General features: G+C 43.4%; 1 protein-coding gene across 1 annotated transcript in view; it reads right to left on the bottom strand.

Moving 5' to 3' along the window:
• Positions 1-12,524, bottom strand: part of Lgr4 (leucine rich repeat containing G protein-coupled receptor 4) — a 100,339-nt gene extending 87,815 nt beyond the window's left edge. Inside the window, exon 1 of the mRNA XM_036183578.1 lies at positions 11,790-12,524. Coding sequence (XP_036039471.1) covers positions 11,790-11,974 — 185 coding nt within the window. The 5' untranslated portion in view covers positions 11,975-12,524. The remainder of the gene's footprint in view (positions 1-11,789) is intronic.
• Positions 12,525-13,667: the final 1,143 nt, after the last annotated feature.

The raw sequence follows: 13,667 nt of genomic DNA, 5'->3' as shown, positions 1-13,667 counted from the left end.
CATCAGAGCTATATATCAAGACTCTATCTCAAAAACATGTGTCCTAAATACACCAAACTGAGCAGTAAAAATGAGGGTCAATTTTAATACAGGATTGAGTTTTTTCCTCATTATGAATTCATAATTATACACTAAACAGGGAAACTGAGTAGACTCATTTGTGAAGAGCAGAAAACGAAGTTTTTAAAAACTTAGTCCTCAGGGGCTGGAGAGATGGCTGAGCAGTTCAGACACTTGTTGCTCTTGCAGAGGACCTGGGATCTGTTACCAGCACCTCCCTGGTGACTTACAACCAATTGTAATAACATGCCAGAAGATCCAACACTCTCTTCTGACCTCCCCGGGTACCAGGCAGGCAGGCAGGCAAGCACATGGTGCACATAGATACATTCAGGCAAAACACTTATACACATAAAATAAATATTTTAATTTAAATTTAGCCCTCCAAGGTCAACAAATTTAGAGAAAAACTTATGAAGAACTATAAAGGAGTCAGGTGGTGGTGCATGCCTTTAATCCCAGGAGGCAGAGACAGGCAGATCTCTGTGAGTTTGAGGCCAGCCTGGTCTATAAAGTAAGTTCCAGGACAGTCAAGGCTGTTACACAGAGAAACCTTGTCTCAAAAAAAAGGGGTGGGGGCAGGGAGGTAAGGGCTCTACTATGGCTCAGTAGTAGAGCCCATTGCTCAGCATTTACAAAGCCTTGGGTTAAGAACTACAAAAGAGATGATTCTTATATAAGAAAGTGTGGGAAACATTAATATCTATGAGCTAAATTGTTACACAGCTTATGCTCAGCTATGACACTAAGAGCCATCAGAAATAACTTTTAGATGAGATGTATATATAAATGTAAATATTTGGTCTTATGTGGGATTACACAATAAATAGGAGATCACACCCATTAGATAAATTGTGACCATGTGTCAAAGCCAGTCCACATGTATGACAAACAATGAAACTAGAAATTCAGGCTGGGGTATCTTAGGGATTGGAAAAGAGCTGATGATATGGGCATCATTATTTCCCACACCAAAGTTATGAATCATCTCATTGCTGCATATCTTGGGCTTTCTTCCATTATTTATTTATGTATCATTCTATTACTGAGTGCCAGAGTAGTACTAAGGGCAGGTTCCTAACACAAAATAAAGTCTAGTAAAGCCAGAAAGTAGACTGCCCTTTCTTTTCCACAGTCTTGCTTAGCTCCTGATAAACCAGCCAATGAGCCTCTCTCTATCCGGTAGCTCCAGACAACACAAAGCAAAGCCCTTAAGGCTAGCAGAAAGGCTGGTACTGTGAAGAAAAAACCCTTAGTGGCCAATGTAGCAGTGTTTGGCTAGCAAAAGGCTGACCAATTGCTCTCTTTCTTTGGACTGACAAGAAGACAAACATTCCCACACATAGCCCTCCAGGCATGTTCTACAGGGAATTAAGCATCCGAATTTCCTCTACACATCACATATCAAATCTGGAAAGACAGCACCCAAATGCCCTGTGTGTACACACGCGAACATTTCACTCCCTTTAATGAAACGTATGATTAAGTGGGCATCCATGAAAGCAGACAATACAACTACATTCAAATTGATACTAGAAACTGACTTGACCAGAACGTGGAATTTTCTTTTCAGAAAAAGTAGCCAGGTTTTGCAAGCAGGGCTTGCTTACGAGCAGCAGAGCCCATTATTAGTGCAAAACGTAGCAACCTATCATGAAGAAGGAAGCTTTCTGCTGCGTGCCCTCACAGGCCCAGACTATTTGTAAAGGGCAGGAATGAAATATTCCATATGTTTTCTTTGTCAGGGACAAGGCTATTGAGAGCCAGACCACACTAGTCTCCCTGCTGAGGGATTGGATCAGACTCTTCATGTGTAGCCAGGCAAATGTCAAGATGGCAACGGCAAAAACATCTCAAACTTTTTTTTTTTTTTTTTTTTTTTTTTTAAAGAAAGCAACCGAGGGTAGAAAAATGCAAACCGGACTTGAACCACTCAAACAATCTAAATGGGTCATGGGCACTGCGGCCACCGTCAGCTGCTGTTTTGGCTTTTGAATCATTTCAAAGCAGGGCTTAATCAAAAAGCCAAGAGTTCTTAAATTTTCTGAAGAAAATAAAATAAAAAGCAAATAAGAATGCCAGGGACAAGGATACAATTTAGCAGCCAAGCATTTGATGAGCACAATACACAGCCCTTAGTTTAAATCCCAGTACCAAAAATGAGTAGGAAAACTATACAGCATTTCACAAACGACATCCTTAGAAAGAAGGATGTCATTTCTAAAATTACTTAATAAGTGTATCTTTTTTATCTACAAAGCATGAAGATTATATCTGCATGTGTGCACGAATACACACACACACACACACACACACACACACACACGCACACGCACACACATACACTCACACAGAGTAACCAATAAAAATACCTTTTCAAAATACTTCTAAGAAAAATTTCTAGCAATCTGAATATTTCTAGAAACACGGTTGATGTGAAGGGATAAGAATGCAGCTAAAATTTTAATTCTGAGTTACCCTTAGCCATCTCAAACATGAAGTGACCAAATGAATCTGACAGACTATATAGTTAAGAGAATTCCCCAAGAGTTGTTTGCTCAGTGAAGACACTTGGTGTTGTCAAGTTTGGCTGTATAGAGCAAGGTCCACGCTGTTTTTAGACAGACAGTTTGTTTCTCTACTGGAACAGCACCTGCTATCTGACCGACTGTGAGGAAAGCAGAGTCAGGGCCCAGGGATCAAGGGTAAAAATCTTACGTCCTCTGGGCTCCCTCCTCCAAAGAGACATCATCTCCCCAACATCACAGATATTCCAGTTAGCAGGCTAGCAGCCTTACCTATAAGACAGCAGTGCCATTATAAAACACATGTACTAATGTCTCTTTACTAGATATTGTCAGAAACACGGGGTAGTTAAGCAGACTTTTCCATCAGCCCAATGGCTCACCTATGAAATCTAAAACCAGCTCTCAATCTAATACACACTCAAACAACCAAAGGAGGAGGATACAGATTTTTTAAATCACAAACTGATAGCATGCATATGCAGCTACCTATTAACTCCCCAAAGAAATGACAATACATGGGATCCTCACTCTGTGTCAGAGACGCCACGCTACAGAGAGGTCCTAAGCAAAGCCTGAAAGCAACCTCCCTCCTTTTCCAGATGGGAAGTTTGAGGCCCAAAGTGATGAACTGACTTGCTTGACCTCTTGGTCCCTTTATAACTAAAAAAAAAAAAAAAAAAATGCAGATGATAGGACCATGGACTCAAAATGACCTTGGAGAACTTAAAACCAACAAGGAAAATTTTCTTTTTAAGAAAATACTGGAGCCAGATATGGTGGCACACACCTTTGGTCCAAGCACTTGAAAAACAGAGGCAGACAGACCTCTGTGAGGTCAAGGTCAGCCTGGTATACACAGTGATTTCCAGGCCAGCTAGGGCTAGTTATATGAGAGCTACATAAGAGCCTGTCTGTCTCAGAAAGAAAAAGAAAGGAGGAAAGAGAAATATTGAAGATTGAGGAGACAATTCCATGGATAAAGCGCTTGTACTGCAAACATGAGATGCAAGGCAGAGACGGGGAACCCCCAGAGGCTCACAGGGGAACCCCCAGAAGCTCACAGGCCAGGTAGCCTAGTATACACAGCAGAAAACAAGAACTTCTATTTCAAACAAGGTAGAAGGCAAGAATGAACACCTAGGGTTGTTTTCTACCCCCACATACATTCTGTGGCACATCTGTGTCTTTATATATGCACATACATATACAACACACACACACACACACACACACACACACACACAAATTAGGGGGAAATTTACCAAAATAGGTGAGCAGAAGTATCACAGAAAGGATGAAAACTGGGTTTATGCCAGGACACTAAATGTCAGTTAATGCCAAATGTATCCTATTAAAACCATGGTACCAAAATACGTTAAATATACTGAATTCATTTAATATTTACTTTTTATGAAAGTAACCTGCATTGTATTAAGAAGTCTGTGAACATTTCCACTATATGAGGTAAGGAAAGCTCAATAAAGATCCAAAGGACAATTATGGCATTACGAAAATAAAAATACTAAATACACCCAGCAAGTAAAACAAAATGCTGAAGTGCACAGGACCATAACCTCAGGTCCAGAGCTGGCACTACTTACTCTTTCTCTCCCACAACTACTGAACAGAAGCTGACACACTAGAAGAACATGCTTGCTGAGGTATACCTGGGTCCAAAGATGCTGCTCTCTCTCTCTTTCTCCCTCCCTCCCTCCCTCCTTCTCTCCCTCTCTCTCATTCTGCTGCACACATGGGAAGGATGACAATCTAGAACCTAAGAGTAACCATGTGCTTCCACACTCCCAAAAGTCAGTGGTAGGCCAAGCCTTCCTGAGGTATATACTTTCTTCAAAAGCTTCTGCACAGACAGAGTATCCCTAAGAGAACCAGGAAAAAACCTGGAACTTCATCAGCGTCACAGACCAATGAGTTTCACAGAAGAGACTGCCAACTTGGAAGCACACCTCCCACTCTGCACCTTCAAAACCCAAACCCTGAAGAGAGCAAGGATGTTGAAACTGATCTCCCTTAGCTTAAAAAAGTCTCTCACCTAGTTCCTCGGGGGAAGTCTAGATGTCATCACTTGTACTAAATTATTCTGTGGTTCATGCTGATCCCTATACCATGAAATCTAATGTACAGGGGGAATGAAAAGTTAGACTTGAATCAGTTCTAGACACAGCCCTTAACCATGCCTAGAACCAAGCTGAGGTAAAGGAGCCAGATGCTCACCAAATTTCTGTCTATTTTCTGGAAAAGAAAAATGTCCCTAAATAGAGCTTTGCAAATACAGGGGTGAGGGGGTATAACTCACAACTTTTTAAAGGATTCTACATTATGATTTGAAAAATGAATCAAAAATACTCTGTAGCCAGAGCATAATGAGATTTCATTCTTTCAATGGTCAATATGAAAAACAAAAACAAAACAAAACAAAAAATCATACTATATTCTTCTAATGCTAAAAAAAATAAAAAAATAAAAACTAACCCAGGAGACTGGAGGAATGGGATCGCAAAGTCAAGGCCGATGCCAGTTACACTGTAAGGTCTTAACTTTGTCTCAAAAAATAAACAAACAGAAACAACCAGCTAAGAGGGCTCACACAGTCCTTTGCTTATCTTGATTCAGAATACACACATACAAATTTCATATGAAGGATGGAGAGTCACTGAGTACCTTGCAACATATTAAATTTGCATCTTCCACGTGTCTCGTTACAAGCAGACATGACACTAGCTCAGAAGCTAACACACAGCTGCCTCTTAAAATATCCTTGGCTAACATTCCCTTATGAGATATTTTCATATTCTATGGGACAATATGCTACCACAGGTGCATGATTCAGTGTTTGGTTTGCTCATAAGACCTTTCAATCCAAAAAGCTAAGAAATGCATACATGAATATACTTAAAACATTTGAACATTCATTTCTTGGGCCTAGACTGGTAAAAGTCTTTCCCAAACTTTAACCACTTTCACTTAAAGAGGCAAAGTGAATAAACAAACAAATAAATAAGGCATTTGATGCAAAATATGTGGTTTGGGAGAACCTAGCTATTGTATCTTTATGACAATTTAATCTTAATATAAAACCATTATTTTAAAAACTTAAACAACCCAAACATTAGAAGATTTAATTACCCAGTTGTGGCATACAGTACCTCAATACTTTAAGAATCTTGCAAAATAAGTAAATAATAGCCACATACAAAGCTTAGTAAATTTCTCTCTGTGAATCAACACAGTGCATACTGCACACATGTACACAGCACTATTTAAAAGGGGTATTTGATCTTGCTAGAGTCTTTAGAAAGTTTAAACACCATTAAACATCTACAAACTATAAAAATCATGGTCTCTCACTCTAAGGCTGTTCTTTAAACTCAGTTTGGGAACCTGCTCACTTTCAAACAATAGGCTGATACCTGACAAGCAGTTTGACCATCAGGTGCTTAAATATACAAAAGAAATGTCAAGAAGGCAGACAAATTAGCCATTGTGTAAGAGTACTGATTGGCTGCATGCCCTAGATTTTTCTTCTTCATTGCCAGTATTTAAAATTGGAGCACTTTATCACCTTCAGTCAAGCTTTTACAAAAACTATACTTCACTAAGCAGAGGTACCAAAACCAAAACCAAACAAAAACCCCAAAACTTTCTTTTTTCATTTATTGAAAACAAACTTTGACATTGCCAAATATGGACCATCCATGACTTAAGGAGAAACCTAGATAATATATTTATAAACCTAAAACTTTAATATCTACTTTTACAGGTAGAAAGAGCAATGATGTCCTATCATGAATATGTATGTTGGCTTACTTACATTTTTCAAAGTTGAAGGTATACTTGGTGGAATTTAGCTTTTAAACTATTATATTATTAATATTTTATTAACAACCCAATAAAGTATTCATTACCATGAATTGGTTCCCAGGTATAGAAACCAGTACTGTTCCTTCTCAATACCCACATTACATGTTTATGGAGATGAAAGTAAGAGTCGGTCTCAGACTCTATGATTCACCAAATGATTCTTCAATTTTATGTTCTACAGGATTCAAAGAAATCCAAAGGAGAGGTGAAAGCTACTATATAGTCTAATACCCATTACTAACACACACACACACACACACACACACACACACACACACACACACACACGAGAGAGAGAGAGAGAGAGAGAGAGAGAGAGAGAGAGAGAGAGAGAGAGAGAGAGAGAGAGAGAGAGAGAGAGAGAGGGAGAGACAGAGACAGAGACAGAGAGAGAGAGAGAGAGAGAGAGAGAGAGAGAGAGAGAGAGAGAGAAGGAATGAGGATAGAATAAACTCAAATCAAGGAGGCCAGAAACTAAAATCCAAACTGGCAGGCTGTCAGTGTTTTCAACCTTTATAAAGATGACTAAAATATAAATCTGAGAGACAGACTGACAAAGGCAGAGGCTAAGAAAATGCCTAAACTTGCCTGGATCCACCTACTAAGACAGATCTTTGATCTTTCTCCTGAGAGATTAAGCTGTCAAATGTTACCTTACAATTCTAAAGCTAAGAGCCAACTACTTGGACAGTAAATACTTGTGACACCAAAACTGGCACAGTGGTCAGTTAAACTGGAAATTGTGAACTATTATTGGTTACAGCAAGTCTTCAGAAATATGGAGTAAGTAAATCCCTGGCATAAATTCTCAGCACTGTTCAGACAACAGCTAACACATCACTGCGTGGGGAGACATGGATCCCCTATTCCTTGGAAGTACTCGAGTTGAACTGGACAACTGTAAAATCTACTGGCTAGATGAAAGCATCCTCATCACTTCTCTTCACATGACTGACTCGAGAAATTCATAAAAATCAAAATTCTGAGCTAATGGGTATAGCTTCGTGGTAGAGTGCCTACCTAGCCCCAGTTCACTGAAAATGATTTCCATTAAATAGAGAAAACACTCTTGTCAGTAAGAGCTGTTGCTGTCCCTGTTTTGCCAGACTGTAGAAATTAGAGCCCTGAAGGGTTGGGCACATGACTCACTCAAGGTTACCCCAGTGAATTATTGACAGATCTGGAACCCATGTTTCCCATAGAATGCACTTTCCTCTAGACTAAAGAGCACAGTGGTTCACTAGTTTGTGAAATAAAGGATCCAAACTAAAAGATGTTCAGATCTTTCTCTGAAGTACACTTTTTGCACAAAACTAACAAATCTCTAACAGTGAAATTTGAAGGGAATTAGGAAATAAAAAAAAGAGATGTCAAATTTTACTACTAATAAAAAAATGAACATTCAGACACTGATTATTGATTTGACCTGTTATGGAATATTCAGTAGATACTGGAAGTTAGAAAAAGAAAGTATTTTCAACTGATATCTGTAAATGAAGATGTGTGGTATACTGAAGAAAACACATCTTGGGGAAGAATCTAAGATGATACTAATAAAGGGAGAAGAAAAAGCCACTGGGTCTTTAAAAACGACTTCCAAGCCCTTCAGGTAACCATCAGTTCCATAAGGAGGGCTTGATAAATCTGCTCAGGTACAGAATATTCTCACTGTGAAGGTCTGAGTTATGACTAATTTCATGGAAAGGAGGACATTGAGTAACTTTTTGTACAGTATCCAAATTAGTGAAACAGAGTGATTTTCTTTTCCAAGTGTTAAGCCATACACACAGGAAACAATCAGGGCTATTCTACCCTAGCAAAGCGCCCTTGCTACTCACGAATTCTGCAACAAGTCTCCATGGAAAATTTCCTAACACACACTTTGAAACGCAGGCAAGAACTCCTCCAAGTGAGTGGTAATAAAAAGGCTTATGCAGCTTCAACTGGAAGACTGTTCTGCTGCTCCCAAGATCTTCTCATGAGGTCATTCATACATCCGTGTCATTTTACCATCCACAAGTAAGGATTATAAAATCATCAGACTTCTACAGGGAATAAGCAGCTTAGCAATCACCCGGGGAATGCAGTCACTTTATTCTTTTCAGATAAGGAAACGGTCACACACTCCAAAATGATATGGAATGACTTACCTAAGGCCACACAATCACTCAGTGGTGAGCTAAGAAGGGTGATGAGGGGCTCAGCCCCACCTCTCTCCAGGGAGGCAGGAAAACAGACTCTTAAAATCATCTTCAAGTTATGTGCCAGGCATAACCTGGACATGAAAATTTGTATCCCAAATCTATAATTCTCAAATTCCATTGCAGAAACACATGAACCAGAAAGCACGAATTGAAACCTCCCCTCCCCACTACCATGGCCACTTCGTCTCTCCCGCCCCCAAGCTTGGAATGTGGGTAATAAGACTGATTTTATCACCACTAACGCAGGGATAACCTTGAATCCTCCTGATAAAATAAAATGGAATTTGATTATTAGTAAGAGTATATAACTGCAACAGGCCCACATACATTGTGGCACAGGGCTCAAAATAGCTGATCAGAAATACAATCACTATAAATGGTATTAATGAGGGAGCCCCATCAAGGATCCTGGGGCTTGCAGCTGCTTCTGTCCCCCAAGTCTTATAAGGCAGCATTCAGCAGGAAACAGTTTGGCTGAACAAGTTTAAACCAGCCTGAAGTAGGAGCAGCAGGTATGTAATCTCTGGGGCCTTCTCAATTCTGGACAAAAGGCTAAATGCAGAGAAGTCCAAGTTTGGAAAACTCTCATGGGAATGGTGTCTGGAGCTGAAGCTCTTTAGTGTGGCCCTATGTGCTTATTTACTCACTCCAGAATTTTTCAATTCCTCCTGGGTACCAGGCTCTGTGGACTGAGTCAAATAAAATCCCTGTTCTCTGAAGGTCCTGTGGTCTCCCAGGTGAGTTGTGCACACACCTCAGAGGTAGGTGTCACTTGACAAGCATTGAGGATTAAGAAAGAACTTGGAGCAACTACAGACTCATGTTAAGGCTTCTGTTTTTGTGTTCGCAACTTCACAAATGACAAGCTCCAGAAATTAAGACTATGTAAACAACGGCATAGTGACTGTAGACCTAGTTTCTTAGGGTAAACTGTGGTTCACAGAAACGACAATGGTACCTCAGAATGGAAGCCCGTGGTTATCCTTTGATATCCTGTGAGAGCAACGAGTGCAGATCTGAGGCACCTGCCCCTCCTGAATCTGCAGAGTCAGCTGGTGTGTTAAAAGCAAATATCCAGCACTTCCAAACCCTTTAAGACAGAGTGGTCTATGTATACCATTTATACTTCTGAGGGTAAAAGCAGGTTGACTGGGGAAAATGAGTTCTCAGCCTATGTAATCCCTCTACCTATTGACCACATTTGACCACTGCTGCGGTTCAGAAAAATGTTATCTGTCCACACCACAAGCTATGCACAGTTACTCCCTAAGGCTCCACACTGAAGATAGGGTGTTTCCTTGTCTCCAGTGAAATCTTCAGGTTGTGTGATGCTCTCTGAGAGAGAAGCATGTTCCCATAAAACATGACAGTACTCTCTGGGTTTAGGTACTGTGTAAAACAGATCCTTTTCCTTATGGGACAAGTCTACTTGTTAACATTTGAAGAATGTGCTAAACACAGTCTTTACAATCAGCTAAATAGTGAAATCGTAGTTTTTTAAAAATATATATATATATATATTTATATATATATATATATATATATATATAGGCTTAAAAATGGTTCAGGTAAACTCACCTCTCTTTCTGCTTGAATTCTCTTAACGTTTCCAAAGAGTTTCGAGAAAGTAAATGCCTATCTCCTCTACCAAGGTCTTTTCCTCACTTCCCAACCCTGCTCAAACTTTTCCACAAATATACCCTGTGGGCAAAACGCTGCACGCTTCCAAGTTAACTCTTCTGGTGAAAAGTTAAATGCCATACTGAAAGAAAAGGTCTTTCGATGCGTGCATAAGTAACACCTGGGACTGAGACAAAAACAAAGACGGTGCAATACTCCAAGTCACAGGCCTCGATTCTCATTATCCCCAACCTACAAGGCCAGCGGAATGCCTTGTCACCACCCACCTGGAAATACAGCAATGCCCCGGCTTGCCTAAAAGGGAGTTTTCCCTTCCTAAGATCTGTTACTCCTTTAAAGCTATGCCTAAGAGGTCTCTTTTGGTAGCTTGAAGGTAGAAAGGAAGTTTCCTTTGCCCGAGGGCCTCTCGGGGGGCCCCTTTCTCTCTAACAGCTCTTTCACTGCTCCTGATTTAATCGTGCAATAGGCCACACAACACGACAGGACACAAGAAGGATGAAAGGGACATGCAAGCTACCCTTCGCTCAATGACCCTATTCTTCTTCTATGGGGGCATTTGCCAACACCACCTCCAACACCTCTTTCAGAGTCCTCCTCTTTCCCGAGAGATGTTGAAAGCTCTCTGAGGAAAGAGGTGTGGAGGCTCAGAACCCTTGGTGACTCTTCCTGACCTCAGGCAGCTCAGATGAAAGGTTCTACTGAAGTCACAGGCAGAAAAGAGGTTGCCCACCTTGCAGGCTGCACTGAATGTGTGCTCTGGAACTTTCTCTCCCAACATTCTCCAGCTTAAGCCAGCATTCCTTCTTTAAACCGCCTTATCCAGTAAGAGGATTCCCGCCGAGAAAAGGCTGAATCTCCCCCTCCTCCCTAGTGCCCGGAGTGTGGTGGTGAGTCCCGAGTGGGTCTGGGTTGGGGGGGGGAGGGGGTGTGTGCTACACTGCACAGGCAGGATGGGGCCAAATTGGAAAGCGATTCACCTTCTAAGGTACAGGTGTTTCTTCCCTCCGCCTTCTGGAACCCTGGGGGGATCCAGGTGCTTCCCCATGGAACGTGCCTTGTTGGCAAATGCAGGCCAAGTTCTAGGCACCCTCATCCGTGGCCAAAGTTTTGCCAGCCCAACAGGGGGCCGCATGGGGGAAGAGGTCGCGTGAAAGGCTGCCAAGGACAAGCGTTTCCAGTGTCCTCCCTCCTTCTTGGCCCTAGACACATTTGGGATTTGAGATGGGGGCGGGGGTATGTAATTGCGCCCAGAAAAGTCTGGGAAAGAGAAAGCTCCTCGGGGCTCAGATCCAGACTGGCCAAGTCTGAAAAGGCCACCTTTCGGGAAAGGGTGCCAATGTGCCCACACACATCCACAGGTGATCGGTGCACCCTGGACCCTAGGGCGCTGGGGGTTGGGAGGCTGAGGTCTAGCCCTGGCTCCGCCCCGCTGCGCCCCGCAGGTCCCCCAGCCCGTAGCCCGGTCGCCCGCACTCACAGCGCTTGGGTGAAGGCGCTGAGCCCCTCCGGCACCGCCGTCAGCCCCTTCCCGGAGCAGTCCACCCGACGGTCGCCGTCGCAGCTGCAGGGCGCCGCGCAGAGAGGCGGCGCCGCGCCGCTGGGCCCGGCCGAGCCGAGCAGCCCGAGGGCGAGGAAGCAGAGCAGCCGCAGCGGGCCCGGCATTGCTGCGGCCGCCGCCCGCGCCCGCCTCTCCGGCGGCGCCTCTCGCTCGGCTCGCCTCGGTTGCCCTCCGCCGCCCCCGGGGCAGCCGGAGGCCGGACTCGGGGCCCGGGCGCAGTCCCTCGGCGGTCCGCGTGCGCTCGCTCCCTTCAGTAGTCCACCGCTGCAGCGCAAGGACGCGGCGCTCCGCAGTGCCTCCCTTCCCGCTGCTCCATGGACGCGCACGGGCAGCCCCGCGGCTCGGTGGCTCAGGCCAGCCGGGCCGGCCCAGAGCAGCTGCGGGGGCCGCGCGCTGCCATCGCCGCCGCCTCCTGTCCCGGGCCTCCTCCAGCCACACTGCTCCTCAAGGTTGCGGAGCGCAGCCTCCAGCCATGCCGGCCCGGCGCCCCAGCCCCCGCTCCGGCTCTCACAAACACCCCGGCTGTCCGCGTCCTCCCCGCCGCGGCTCCCGCTCTGGGCGTCCTTTTCCCTTCTAGGGTTGCACGCTCGCCTTCGGAGCCCCCGGCCGCCGGGTTATGCAAATCACTTAGGTACATGCAAAACTAACCCTGCTCCCAGAGCGCCATTGGTCAAGGGAGGTCTCGAGCTCATTACTATGCAGGTAGGGGACCCGCTATTGGTCAAGAGTAGAGGGGCGTGTTTCTCTGGCGTGAGTGACAAGGTAGTGCTGCCGCTGTTAGTGGTGGTTGGTGGTGGTGGTAGTGGTGGTGGTGGTGGAGGTTCAAGGAAAACCCCTGACTTGGCTGTGTCTGCGAGTCAGGTTGAGGATTGAAGGTAGACGTATCCGAAGGCGAAGAGTCGGCTGTTTCCCTCCCCCACCCAGTCTTTTCCTTCCCTCTGCAGAAATTGGATCTCCTAAATTGGATGACCTGAAAAGTAAAACTCGTCTCCAGCTTTCGGTCGTTTCAAATGACTCTCCGCTGTTCCTAAGGGCAAAGGCATGGAGAGCTTTGCAAACAGGGGAAAGAAAAGAGAGATTTCGAAAAGGAAGGGGAAACATTTCTTTCCAGCTGACCCAATTTTTTGAATTTCAGTTGTGCACTAAATTAAACAGTGTAACCCCTCCCGTATCTCTCTCTCACTTCACCTCTGAGATCTTAGTGCTCCTTCTCCTTCGCACGTGGGAGCTAAATTAGCGGTTAATCACCCGTGACACAAATCAGACTTCTTTCTCCCTCTAAAAATCTCAAAACACCAGGGTTTTAAAGAGTTCAAGACGGTGACATTTCCGAGCACTAGAACAGAACATTTGAGTGCCAATTGACTGCCCTCGAGACACCAGAACCAACGTGTGTGTTAACTATCAGCATTCCTTACTTTTCCTGTGCTTTTGTTTTCCTTATGGCCTTATAACCACATAAGCATTATACAAAAGTACAGCTTTGTTAATGCCCTCTTTCTGGCTTTCTGCTACGCCTTTGGATTGTTTTACTCTATACTGTAGACGCTTTTAATGAATTCGTTAAGTTATCATAAGAAGGGTATTAAAATATCTGTGTTGTGTAAAGTTAACTAGACATTTCATGCAAATAAAAAAAGAAAATGTAAATAAATTAATGAAGACCTAGATAATACTTTTTTTAAAAGATCAATTTATTTATTTATGTATATGAGTGATGTATCTGCATTTACTCCTTATTCCAAAAAAGGGTATCAGAATCCACTATAGATGGTTGTGAGCCACCATGGGGTTGCT

This window comes from Onychomys torridus, chromosome 4 (assembly GCF_903995425.1).
Source record: "Onychomys torridus chromosome 4, mOncTor1.1, whole genome shotgun sequence".
NCBI lineage: Eukaryota > Metazoa > Chordata > Mammalia > Rodentia > Cricetidae > Onychomys > Onychomys torridus.
This window is presented reverse-complemented; position numbering and strand designations above follow the sequence as displayed.